Source organism: Somniosus microcephalus, chromosome 8, assembly GCF_052327205.1.
Source record: "Somniosus microcephalus isolate GS21.2 chromosome 8, FLI_Smic_1.0, whole genome shotgun sequence".
In the NCBI taxonomy this organism is placed as follows: domain Eukaryota; kingdom Metazoa; phylum Chordata; class Chondrichthyes; order Squaliformes; family Somniosidae; genus Somniosus; species Somniosus microcephalus.
Window position 1 is genome coordinate 189,884,188 of NC_140994.1, and position 13,608 is coordinate 189,897,795.

Here is a 13,608-nt window from a genome sequence, read left to right on the forward strand (position 1 = left end):
ACATCCTTCCTCAGAAGGCGACCAAAACTGTACACAATACTCAAGGTGTGGTCTCACCAAGGCCCCGTATAACTGCAGCAAGACATCCTTGCTCCTGTACTCAAATCCTCTCGCTATGAAGGCCAACATACCATTTGCCTTCTTAACCACCTGCTGCACCTGCATGATTACCTTCAGCGACTGGTGCACAAGGACACCCAGGTCTTGTTGCACTTCCCCTTTTCCCAATCTATTGCCGTTCAGATAATAATCTGTCTTCCTGTTTTTGCCACCGAAGTGGATAACCTCGCATTTATCCACATTATACTGCATTTGCCATGCATCTGCCCAATCACCCAACCTGTCCAAATCGTACTGAGTTTCTCTGCATCCTCCTCACAGCACACACGCCCACCCAGCTTTGTGTCATCAGCAAACTTGAAGCTATTACATCTAGTTCCCTCGTCTAGATCATTTATATATATTTGTGAATAGCTGGAGTCCTAGCACCAATCCCTGCGGTACCCCACTAGTCACTGCCTGCCACTCGGAAAAAGACACGTTTATTCCAACTCTTTGCTTCCTGTCTGCCAACCAGTTCTCTATCCAAGACAGTACCTTACCCCCAATCCCATGTGCTTTAACTTTACACGCTAATCTCTTATGCGGGCCCTTATCGAAAGACTTCTGAAAGTCCAAATACACCACATCCACTGGTTCTCCCTTATCTATTCTACCAGTTACATCCTCAAAAAATTCCAGTAGATTAGTCAAGCATGATTTACCTTTTGTAAATCCATGTTGACTTTGTCCGATCCTGTCACTGTTTTCCAAGTGCTCTGCTATTACATCTTTTATAATGGACTCTAGCATTTCCCCACTACCGATCTCAAGCTTACCGGTCTATAATTCCCCATTTTCTTGCTACCACCCTTCTTAAATAGTGGGGTTACATTAGCTATCCTCCAATCCATGGGAACTGTTCCAGGGTCTATCGAATTTTGGAAGATGACCAGCAATGCATCTACTATTTCTAGGGCCACTTCCTTAAGTACCCTAGGATGTAGATTATCAGGCTCTGGGGATTTATCGGCCTTCAATCCCATCAATTTCCCTAACACCATTTCCCTACAAATACTGATTTCATTCAATTCCTCTCTCTCATTAGACCCTATGTTCCCCGACATCTCTGGGAGGTTATTTGTGTCCTCCTTTGTGAAGACAGAACCAAAGTATGTATTTAATTGGTAAGCCATTTCTTTGTTCCCCATTATAAATTCCCCTGATTCTGACTGCAAGGGACCTGCGCTTGACTTTACCAATCTTTTTCTCTTCACTTATCTATAGAAGCTTTTACAGTTAGTTTTTAATGTTCCCTGAAAGCTTACCCTCATAATATATTTCCCCCCTCTTAATTAATCCCTTTGTCCTCCTTTGCTGAATCCTAAACTGCTCCCATTCCTCAGGTTTGCTGCTTTTTCTGGCCAAATTATATGTCCTCTCCTTGGATCTTATGCTATCCCTAATTTCCCTTGTTTGGACCCATTTCTGAGAGAAGTCTTTGATTTACCTGAATGTGTCACAGGATTCATCTGAGGTTGGGCGACCATCTTCGCCAATGTACTGTACATCAGTGGCTTTTAAACTTTTCTGTGTGAGGGCATCCTATAAACAACTCCTGGGAGCCCCTCCCTCCCTCCAGCCATCCTAACTTACAAAAGACTGTCAGCTGCCCAAAAGTATGTAGCAATAGAAATAATATTCTATTAAGTCAACCATGAAAGAAATCTCATCAACTTGGGGTTCCTAGGATCCTGGGAGCCCAGTTTGCTACGCATTCTTTTGGGATTTTCCGGAGTTGCAAAACTGCACAAAAGAAAACTCTGACCTTTAAAGATCAATGTGCAAGACATGATGGTATATATTTGAATCAAAAATCCCTCATATGCTGTGAATTACTGCTGAAGCCAGCACTCAATCTCAAAATTGCACATCACATGATGCACACATGCAAAAACTACGGCAATTTCTTAAAGCAACCTAAATCACACCAACAATTGCAATGATTTAATCTTTGTCATTTTAAGTTTACTGTTGACTCATCCATTGATTTGGCAGGAGTCTCAATCATTTATTAATTTATTGTTCTGAGAATTGTCTGCTTATTTCTACTGATCTGCATATGTCCACCAGCTCCATACTACACTCACCTCATTACTGCAACTCTTACCACAGGAAAAAATAGCAGCCTTTTGTGACATTAAGTCCCGACAGAATAAAAAGTCATTTTCGGGATCTGTAAAAAAAAAGTCACAGTATGGTATAATGAAAACTCCATTATGCACCAGGGTGCATAATGGAATTGGGAATCCCCAAATGTTGCTCTTACGCATATGGAACAGCATTATCAGGCACGATGGAATGAAGAGAAATACAGTACAAATAAATTGAATATAAACTTTCATTTGCTGTGATGCAAATTTGTGTCAGGCAGGAGAAAATTGATGTTAGTGGACTGTACAACATGGCAACGTCACCTGCAAGTCTTTATTCCACAAAAATTCAGAATGGCATTAATGGACGTTCTGCTGGTACATAAACAAGGTTTACACTGGAACTCTTAATACAAAAGCAAAATACTGCGGATGCTGGAAATCTGAAATAAAAACAGAAAATGCTGGAAATACTCAGCAGGTCAGGCAGCATTTGTAGAGAGAGAAACAGAGTTAACGTTTCAGGTCGATTCCCCTTCCCCTGGCACCTTCCCGTGCAAGCGCAGGAGATGCAACACCTGCCCGTTTACCTCCTCCCTTCCCACTGTCCAGGGCCCCAAACACTCCTTCCAGGTGAAACAGTGATTTACTTGTACTTCTTGCAATCTAGTATACTGTATTCGCTGCTCACGATGCGATCTCTACATTTGGGAGATCAAACACAGATTGGGTGGCCACTTTGCGGATCACCTCCATTCCGTCCGTAAGGGTGACCCCGAGCTTCCGGTCACCTGTCACTTTAATTCTCTGCTCCACTCCCACTCTGACCTCTCCGTCCTCGGCCTCTTGCACTGTTCCAATGAAGCTCAACGTAAGCTCGAGGAACAGCACCCCATCTTTTGATTAGGCACTTTTCAGACCATAACCTCTGCCCCTATCATTATTTTTTTTCTCTCTCTCACATGGCGGCTGTCGATCATTCTGCCATTGCCATTTACACTTCATCTGGTCATCTTTTGTTTCTTAACTTGCCCCATTACCATCTCCTTTTGCCTTGCACCATCATCCCTTCTGTCTCTTAATCTCGCCTGCCTTCCATCCCATCACAGACCTTCTCTTTTGTTCTTTTTTCCCCTCCCCGCCCCTACACTTGCTGAAAAGCCTGTTCCATCTCCAACTTTTTCCAGTTCTGACAAAGGGTCATCGACCTGAAACGTTAACTCTGTTTCTCTCGCTACAGATGCTGCCTGACCTGTTGAGTATTTCCAACATTTTCTGTTTTTATTACACTGGAACTCACTGGGTTTCTGGAAAAAATAACTGCCATGCAAGTCGAGCCAACATAACTTGGGCCCCCTTCTTGTGTGGCCAGTGCCATTTTTGGTAGCCTATTATCCATCTCCAATATGAAAGTGAATTGATCCCTACAACTACTGTACATAATGGCCCTGAATTTGCAGTCGGAGGCGTACCTCCGGAGTACTCCTCCGACCCACGAAAGAACTACAAACTTACCTCCTGTCTTCAAAGCTACAGCTAGTTCGGGTCCTAGGCCTGCAGGCTTACGCCTGCGTAAAGGCCCATGGAACTCAAGCAGTCCGGAAGCGTCCCTGGGATCACGTAGGCCGGGTCCTCCAATGAGAAAGGAGGATTCCATTTACGAAAGGAATCCCATAAACCCTAATGGAATCCCGAAATAATTAAACAATTTAGACAATGGCAATAAAAATAAATGTTCTCATTCTCAAATTTAATTAAAAGTCCCTTCAATACAGCAAATACAATAATAACTTTATTTTTTGAAAAATATCTAAACATTTTAATCTGGGCCAAAATTTGCGTAAACTAATTTTAAGTGTTTGTGCATCATTTTTTATTTTTAATTTAAGATTTATATTAACCCTTATGCTGGTGAAAGCAGGCCCTACGCCTGCTTTAACCAGGCGTAAGAGTTTCATGGACATTTGCTGGGCAGCAGTTGGGCAAATAGCGAAAGTGAATTTCTATTCGGTTCGGTAGATCTGTCAAGGCGTACCTTGACAGATCGCAAGTTCTGGGTTTTCGCGCATGCAGAAACCCGGAACTTGCGGGGCCTTTCAGAAGACTTATGATGGCGTACGCTGTCATCGGGACCGCAAATTCCGGACCATTAACAACACCACAATCATCTTCTCCACCTGTGAGAAAACACAGTAGTGAAATAAGGTGGGTGAACCACCTGTTCTCTCCCCCTCCCACTCAGTATCTCTACACCCCTGCCCTCACTTTCTCTACCACCTCTCACTAGAATTGATGAATACCAAATGCACTACAATGGATGGAAAGTTTTGCCTCCCCTGAGAAAACACTTGAAAATAACAGCTGAAGTGAACCCATATAAGTTCCACTAAAGACTGGTCCTTCAACCATCAGTCATCGAGTTAACCCCAACACAATTGGTACCTCGAGCACAGAACATTGTTTGAACACCTGTTTTTTTTCCCCAAAGCACTAAGTTGCAGAAGACATTCATTTGGTGAGTTTTAACAATAGATCAAGCATTGACTTGAAGATTTCTCATTCAGGAATGAAAATTTCACAAGTCTGTGATCTACATTAAGTGTGTGTAATGCTGCTGCTCAAATACAACCATGTGCATGAAGAATGGAGTCTTCACACCTTCATTTAAGAACAGTAAAACAGCATTTGTGCATCTCAACTCTTGTAGTACACTTTTCAATTACAAGCCACAAAATGTGACATTTTATTAGGGTGGATGTCAGGCAGTGCATGTTCAATATCTTATTATGTGAAAACAGGCCAGATATCCCCCAGAACCCTCATTACAGTGACAGGATCAGCAATCTGTAATTAATGGTCAACAGAGGTCGATCTGAAATCTGTTCTCTGCGTGCCATTAAAAATCCCAAAGTCAGCTAGACCCAATTCAGCGGCAAGTCTCTCTTTGATGCCATTTTGGACAGTTAAATGGCCCCAGACCAGCTGTAACACTCCTCCTCTCATTCACTGCTTTTCCTCCACCACTCAGTGCTTGGACCACCACTGGATATGTGAACAAAACTGTAAACATCTGCATGTGCACCAACATTGCATATACACAACTGATGCAAGCACATTTAGAGATTGATTAGAAAACAATAGAATTACACCCATTTTTAAATAATTAAGTTGTACTCAAACAACCTGGGCCAATTCAAACACTGAGTCAAGATTATGTCACAGGACCTCTCTACAAAAGAGACCGTGACTACAATACACCAACCATACTTTAGCATTCTGAAATCCAAAGTTATGTATGATCGCATGATACAGATGTTGGTTGAGCATCACTAATGAGCCACTAATCTTTCAGAGGTTACACTATGGGGTTCTGTAAATTATGCATAACATTTTTATTTTCTTAAAATCCTCACTTTCCAAACAAATTAAAGGTTGGGATCATTTCAACATTGGTTTCATTTAATTAGTTATTCTGTTGAATGCCCAAACCAAACTCAGCAGGCACAAAACAATTACCTGCAGGTGATTTCTTCTAAGTATGGAAGAAATACACTAAAATTATTGTTTCCACCCTCCCCTGCTGATCATTAGACACCACCCACTGCACAACCACCCCCACACACAACATAAATAGCACATATCAAGTTACTTCCTTCCTTGCACGTTAGATCTGATGCCAGCAATCACTCTGCAAAGTTTGGTTTCGTTTTCAATATACACACTAGGACTAGGGCATGGTATGTTCAAGCAGGAACAAATTATGCAGGAAACTTTGTGCTATCCGGCACCGAGCTGTTGCCGTCCCATCAAAACTGCCAGACAAACCAGCGCTAATGTTGAAACATACGGAGATTTTGAGCTCCGTATCTGGCAACAAACCCTGTTGCTTAGCAACAGCTTCTAAACAGTCGGCCGTACCTTGCAAGCGTCTCTGTAGCTTAGCAGCAGCTTCAGTGAGACCTTGCAGAGCCTGACTGGTGAAAAAAAAGCAACGAAAAGAAAAAAAAACTAACGAAACGGCTCCTGATTTTTGCCGGTGGCTCGAGCATTCCGGACAGTTAACCTCCAGATAAACCCAAAGTTTCCTGTACCATAGAGTGGGAGGACCTATGCAATTTCCTGGTTTCAGCCAAGTTTTCAGAAGTTGGAAGGTGCTGCAAAAAGGCCAGGTGCTTACCCACAAAAATACAGGGTCACCACAGACTGCTCTCCTGCACTGATCTTTTTTATACTATATTGCGACATTGTCTGAGGACCGGGAGGAAGTTTCCATCCCATGCTTTTAGTAGAGATGGTACATGTTTTGCCAAGACTCAGAACGTAGAGGAATAAAAACTTGCACAAAAACAAAGTTTAGATTCTGCTTCAATATACCAGGAACCACCACTTGTACTTAACAGGGAGGCTGAGCTCTTAGCTCAGAAGCAACAATTCAATCGCATCCTTGTGGACAAGGTAAATGTAGCTTTTGTATCGACTTCGTAAAAAAAAAAGTAATGCACACTTGCCCCTTGCAAAACATTTCACTGCCTGAAAACAAAGTTTAATTTTGGTCCCCTAAAAGACTGGCTACTGAACTGAAACTAATCTCTATATACAGATTTAAAGGTAGTGGAACCAAACTTGTGGTCTCTGATTTGATGTTACCAATCCAGTCAAAAATTTGAGACAACCAATTTGAATATAGCTGACCAGGTGCCAACTATATACCCACCATGCTTGTCCCAGACTAGCTTTGTGTCATCATCCCATCACTAGGTAAAGCCCACACCTGTCTTGTGCTTTGGAACACCAATCCATGGTGCAACAGCAGAGGAACATTGGTTCGATCGCCAATCTCAGAGTTCCGAACTGTAAGAAGTTGTTAAGCAGAAGCCAGGTATCTCCTCACAGCCAAAGAAAAACTCAGGTGATTCTTTCCCATGTTGCTGTGACACACATTCCAACAGCTGGCTCATACAAGCATTGGCAAAGGTCTGAATGCAGGCCAACGTGATGAGCAAGTGATTTAACACAGCACAATAAGGCAAAAAGTCAGAAGGCAGCTATGGAGCATCCTTTTCTTGTAGGTGTTGGTCAGTGTCAGTCAGGTCCTCCAATCAACAGCAACCTCATTTTAATCAGGCTCTTGTTTTGAAGTGCCACTCTTCCATGTCTCTCTGCCAACCTAACAACAAGGAAAGTTATCAGCTGGTACAGCTGGTCTTACAATCAGCAATGACGGTACTGCAGCACAGTTTAAAATCAAGAGTCGGCATTCAAGTTTCAATCAATAAATCATAACTTAACCTACAGGTTCAATTTACACCGCACTCCACGGCATTTTTTTTTTAAAGTTAGAGTTTGAATTAAAGTGTATGGACAAAACATGTTGAGTCTGCCAGACCAGCTGTTGTGGTAACCAGCTGGCGTTACAGTCAGCAAGCACACAGCTCCACATCACTCACTGATTAAAATACCAGTGAGTAGAGAAGCTGCTGGGGACGAATGCTGCAAAAACTGTGCTTAAGTTGTGAAAACTGGGGAAGGATGCTGCACCTTCCCTGACAGATCACTTGCCTTAACTATAGCACATGTATGGCATAGGCAAATTTAAACAGAAAATCAACCTGGGTCTTACTAGCTCAATTCAACAGCTACACAGCATCAGCTAAAAAACTATACCCAATCTGAAACAGACCAATCAATTGATACCAAGTTTATTTTGCCACACACCAATTCTGTGCATACTATAACTCGGGACCAGAGGTTTCTACCCACCCAGAGATGGGAACCCACTATGGCAGAGAATTTACACAGGATTTAAAAATCAAAGCGGGTGTGTAATTATTCAATTAATGTACAAAATGAGTTTCTGCATACATAATGCAGAAGAATTTTACACAGATTCTCACTGGTCAACACACAAGGCTGTCTCCATTTAGATGCAGGCAGCAACCTGACTGTCAGACAATTTGGATTTGCTAGCAACAGTCACCCTAACCTTTAGTCATGGAGCAGAGAGGCAAATACCTGCAGATTCTTTACTTCAGTCACTTCGGTTTAGAATGCTAATTCAAGACAGCAAAGCTGGTTATATTAGACTTACAGGATACCATCGTCCTACAATAAACAGACACAATGGCAAGTTCAGAGCATGGCCACAATACCAGGCAAACATCTAAATTCAGTAAGCCAATTCATTATTCCTTTACCAGTTTTATTGACTTGGCTAAACTTTAAAAACAGAAGTCATCTATTTTCATTATTAAAGTGACAGTAACAAGCTAAAGTGTAACAAATAAGATGGGACATGGGTGAAGCCAGTACACAGCATGGTATGCTATGCTATGATATGGGTCACACTCACAATCCTCCAACCCCTGAAAAACCCTCTTAATCTCATTTCCATGATGAGGAAGAGACCAAGTGCTTCAAACTAGGGATGAGGGGAGAGAACGTAGGAATGTACAGGATTAGAAATATTATGGTCCATCAGGCTGATCTCAAAGTCCAGAAAATACGACACACTACATTTTCTCATACCCTTAACACCATGACACTGTTGCACACCTCTCTCAGTATCCAGTTACAGAACGGCACTGGCAGAGACCCGGGAACAGGTCTATAGTCTGCTTGGCTGGTTTAAGTACATGTTGCAAAAGGTTCACTTGAGAGAATCTTAGCAGAGCAAAAAGAAAATCTTTTATTATTTTGTGAAATTTTCAATTACAAGTTACTGCTGTGAACTCATTAATTTTGTAACATCCATAACCAGACAACCAGAATGACTGTCCCCTTATTTCTGGCCACAAGTTCTGACTTGAAATCATTCCTGAATGATTCACTGACGGATTTTCATGTGTATTTTTCCCTATGGTCACTCCAATTATCATACCCTATGTGCCATGATATTCAACAGGTTGCTTGCCATTTGTTTAGTAACCTAAAAGCAACAAATGTCAAATGACTGACTAATGTGTGCGTGGGGGGGCGCAGGGATAGAAAAGAGAAAGGAGTTTCGGCAAAGACCACATTTTTGTTGTAAACATTCAATATAATATTGTAGAATCCAAACCTGTGGTTTAAATGATTTGAAAATTAAGGATTCCAGGAAAACACGTCAAGAAGGATGTTACATGTTCAACCTACTGGCTCTAAGGATTAATCCTCCATCTTCACATTTTACATTCTGCCAGTCCAAGTTAACAGTTCTCATCAGGTACTTTGTCAAACTAATATCTGTGAGGGGAAGAGAAAGACTTAACAGATTCATGGTCCACCTGCTTAAGATGTCAGCTGTGGCTCACTGGTAGCACTCTTACCTCGGAGTTGGAAGGTCTTTCGACCCCTCCACTGCCTCCGATTTGTCACACTGCTTGTCCAACATCCAGTATTGGATGAGCAGAAATTTCCACCAATTAAATATTGGCAAGACCGAACCGCTCTCTTTGGTCCCTGCCACTCACTCCATCCCTCTCCCTGGCCATTCTGAGGCTGAACCAGAAAATTCGCAACTCTAGCGTCCTATTTGACCGAGCTGAGCTTCCGACCCCATATCCTCTTCATCACCAAGCCCGCCTACTTCCACCTCCTTAACTTCTCTCCTTTAAGACGCTCCTTAAAACCTACCTCTTTGACAAAGCTTTGGTCACCTGTCCTAAAGTGTCCTTTTGTGGCTTGGTATCAAATTCTGTTTGATTATACACTCCTGTGAAGCACCTTAGGACGTTTTACTATGTTAAAGACGCTATATAAATGCAAGTTGTTGTTGTTGTTCAAGTCCCACTCCAGAGACGAGCACAAAATATAGACTGACACTCCAGTGCCGTACTGAGGGCGTGCTGCATTGTCAGAGGAGCCGTCTTTCTGATGAGACAGAGTCTCAGTCTGCCCTCTCAGGTAGACGTAAAAGATCCAATGGCGCTATTTTGAAGATGATCAGTGGAGTTCTTCCCGGTGTCCTGGTCAATATCTATCCCTCAACCAACATCACAAAAAACAGATGATCTGGTCATTATCTCATTGCTGTTTGTGGGACCTTGCTGTGCTCAAGTTGGCTGCCACCTTTCCTACACTTCAAAAGTATTTAATTGGCTGTAAAGCACTTTGGGATGTCCTGAGGTTGTTAAAGGTGCTTGTTATTTCTTTCTTTAAACCAACTGCCAAATTTTAACTAATACCACCACACACCTGTAATTTCATACATCAAAAACATACAATACCTGCTGAGAACTAAAGGGCCAGTATCCCTTGTAGCCATCACACTACTGTTCTATCAATTACAGAGGTTCACTGCAGAATTCAGCACCTTCACTACCAGTAACATCAGTACTGCTCGTCTTTCAGCCATTTTGAAAGATTGCAGAGCTCCTCACAACTACGAGGAAGATCCATCAAATAAATGGAGCTACAGGGAAGGGGGAGGAAGGAAAGGCACAGAGCAGAGAGTTTGAATGTCATCTGAGATTACAGCTATCGAGAAAGACTGAACAGGTTGGGGCTTTTTTCTCTATAAAAGTGAAGACTTAGAGGTGAACTGATAGGGGTCTTTAAAATTATGAATGGGTTGGACAGGGTAGATGTGGAAAGAGTGTTTCCACTTGTGGGAGAATCCAAAACTCTGGGCCATAAATAAATACAAGATAGTTACTAATAAATCCAATAGGGAAATAAGGAGAAATTTCTTTACGCAGAGAGTGGTTAGAAAGTGGAGCTCGCAACACAGGAAGTGGTTGAGACAAATAGCTTAGATACCTTCAAAAGGGAACTAGATGAGTATATGAGAGAAAAGTGAGCAGAAAGCTATGCTGAAAGGCCAAGATGAGGCAAATGGAATGGGAGGAGATTCATGTGGAGTATAAACACCAGTACAGAATGGTTAGGCCGAATGGCCTCTCTCCATGCTGTATATTCTACGCAATTTTATGTAACTCATTGCTGACACTTGCTGATCTAGTAACACCACATCCAATAGCATTAAGCTTCGTTTCTGTGACAAGGAAAGCAACCTCTTATCCATTGTGCAAATATCTACAGCCACCTGTCAGTTTTCTGGTTTTCACTGGGGCAGCTTTGATCACAGAAGTTAGAACATGCAACCGTGAGGCCCAGCTAAGATGATCAGGACATGGCCAGAAAGGAAAGACAGGACAGAGAATCCAAGTAAATTAAAAGGGTTAAAATCAAATGAAAACATTAAATGGCAGAACCACAACAAAGTTGAGAATGACAAAACCCCAGAGGAAATAAATGAAAATGAGCCACTAATCAAGCAAATGAAAACAGAAAGCCACAAGAACAAAAGACACCAGCCAAAGGAGGGGAGAGAAAAAAGATAAACCCCCCAACTCATACAGAAGTGGGCTATGACAAGTGAAACATCACCTTGTGTTCATGTAGAGCCAAGTTTCATTAATCAATGCTGAAAAGGAAATATTTAATGTACAATATATTCAGTTCACCATATTTACAATCACTCCAGGGAAGCCGTATACAATAGATTACCTAGTCTGTACGAGGCTCCATTTACAGTATTCCACTCCTTTAAAAAGGAGGCTTTGCACACACCGTAATTTCAATAGTGTACTGGAATAACATGCAGCACTACATACTGTCCACAAGCAAGGGTATTTGTAACAAAGGAAATACTTAGATGATGCCCATTACAATTTCATTTACCTCTGCACATTAACATCCATGTGAATATGGAGAAGCAAAAAAGAAAACTATGAGTGCTACAAATTCAAAATTAAAAAACTCTGGAAACAGACAGTATTGAATAATGTGTCTGAAAGAACAAATGGTTAATATTTGAGTACAGGCCATCATTAGAATTGGTGATTCAGCTCTGAAGGCCTGTACCCAAAACATCAACCTGCCTTCCACTTTAGATGCTGATCAACCTGCTGTGCATTTCCAACCTTTTGTGTTTTTATTTCTTACCATGGATATCATGTTCTGCCAATCCAAAGCAGTATGCTTTGCAGGGTTCAAAATCCACAGTTCTATTATAAATAATCCACAACTAGCAGTGCAATGAAAGGGCCTAATTCATTTAGTAACTGGCTGATCATCTGAAGATTGTCCTGCTCAAGCGAACCTAGACCAACATGATAATGAATTGACAACAGTAAGCAAGACTGTTCCACCAAACTACATTTATCAACACACCGATGGGCAGGAGTGCGCCAATGGTTCAAGACCAGTCAGTTTCATGTCAACGTAATGACAACGGGAATGACCATTGAGTGGACCAATGCATACATCCCATCACCACACTTGTGTGTACTTTACAAGTTGAAAGGCACACCTAGTGTACTTGGTAGAGAGAGTACAGTTTCAGTTTCTATTATTTTTGTAGAGCAATAGTTTTTACACAGGACAGCCAGCCACCGGTTACTGGCACTAGTACCTTTACTTATCAAAAACATTGAGTTAATAGCATTTTAAAGAATAACATTAATGTCTATGTAATAATATTCAACAGATTTAAACGGTGAAGTGGTTTAAAAGGTACAATGTTGAGCAGCAGCATCGTTTCCATTTGCAGCAGCTAGATGCGGGCTCTCTCCATCAGTTAACAGACGAGTCCAGGCCCTGACCCCAGCCATTCAATAGAGACACCTCACACCCCCCCCCCCCCAACCACACACACACACACACACCTCCCCCCCACACCACACACACACACACACACCCCCAGCTGCACAGCAGCTGACAGCCCGCCCAGCTCCCAGCACAAAAATCATCCACACTGAAAGAAATTCAAATGCTGCTAAGCCGCGGCCCAGGGGGGGCTGCTCACTGCAATCCACTGCCCATCCCAACACACGGCCCCTCCTGGTCTCCTCGCCTAGGGTCTCACCTGCTCCCCGGCCCAGCCTGGGCCCGTCCCCGGCTCCGGCTGCTCGCCGTGCGCCGGGCTCGGCGCCTCCTCAGACGGGCTGGGGCTGCGGCTCTCTCCCGGGACCGCGCTGGCGCTACCGCCGGATCCCCGCTTGTTCTTCTTCCTTCGGCCAGCGACGCGTTTCTCCTCGGCGCAGCTCATTGTCGCTCCGCTTTCCTCCCGCTCCGATCCGGTTTCACTCGCTCGCTCCGCCCGAGGCTCCGCCACAAACCGCTCGCGCTCCAGGGAAACAGAATCCAATATGGCGGACAACGGGCACTGAGAGAGAGGGAGGGCAGATGTCAACCGGAAGCAGGCAAAACAAGGTACCCCATCTGTCACAAGTACATGTAGAGCGGTTGCCGCCATCTTTCATGCTGGCAGCAGGTGGCTCCATCCAGCTGCAGGTTTTGTCAGTGCTTTAAATTAAGCTTGCATACATAGAGATGCATAAGGTTACAACACGGAAACATTTTGTCCAACCAGTCAATGTCGGTAATTTTACCCGCCATGCAGTGAATGGTCCTAATCACATTACACACGCTCTTT

General features: G+C 42.9%; 1 protein-coding gene across 2 annotated transcripts in view; it reads right to left on the bottom strand.

Annotated features, from left to right (window-relative positions):
- fam193b (family with sequence similarity 193 member B) overlaps positions 1-13,393 on the bottom strand; it is a 108,156-nt gene extending 94,763 nt beyond the window's left edge. The window contains exon 1 of one of the 2 annotated variants that reach the window (XM_085995430.1): positions 13,039-13,393. In XM_085995430.1, coding sequence (XP_085851556.1) covers positions 13,039-13,221 — 183 coding nt within the window. In that variant the 5' untranslated portion in view covers positions 13,222-13,393. The remainder of the gene's footprint in view (positions 1-13,038) is intronic. The other variant, XM_085995431.1, reaches the window with a different exon arrangement.
- Positions 13,394-13,608: the final 215 nt, after the last annotated feature.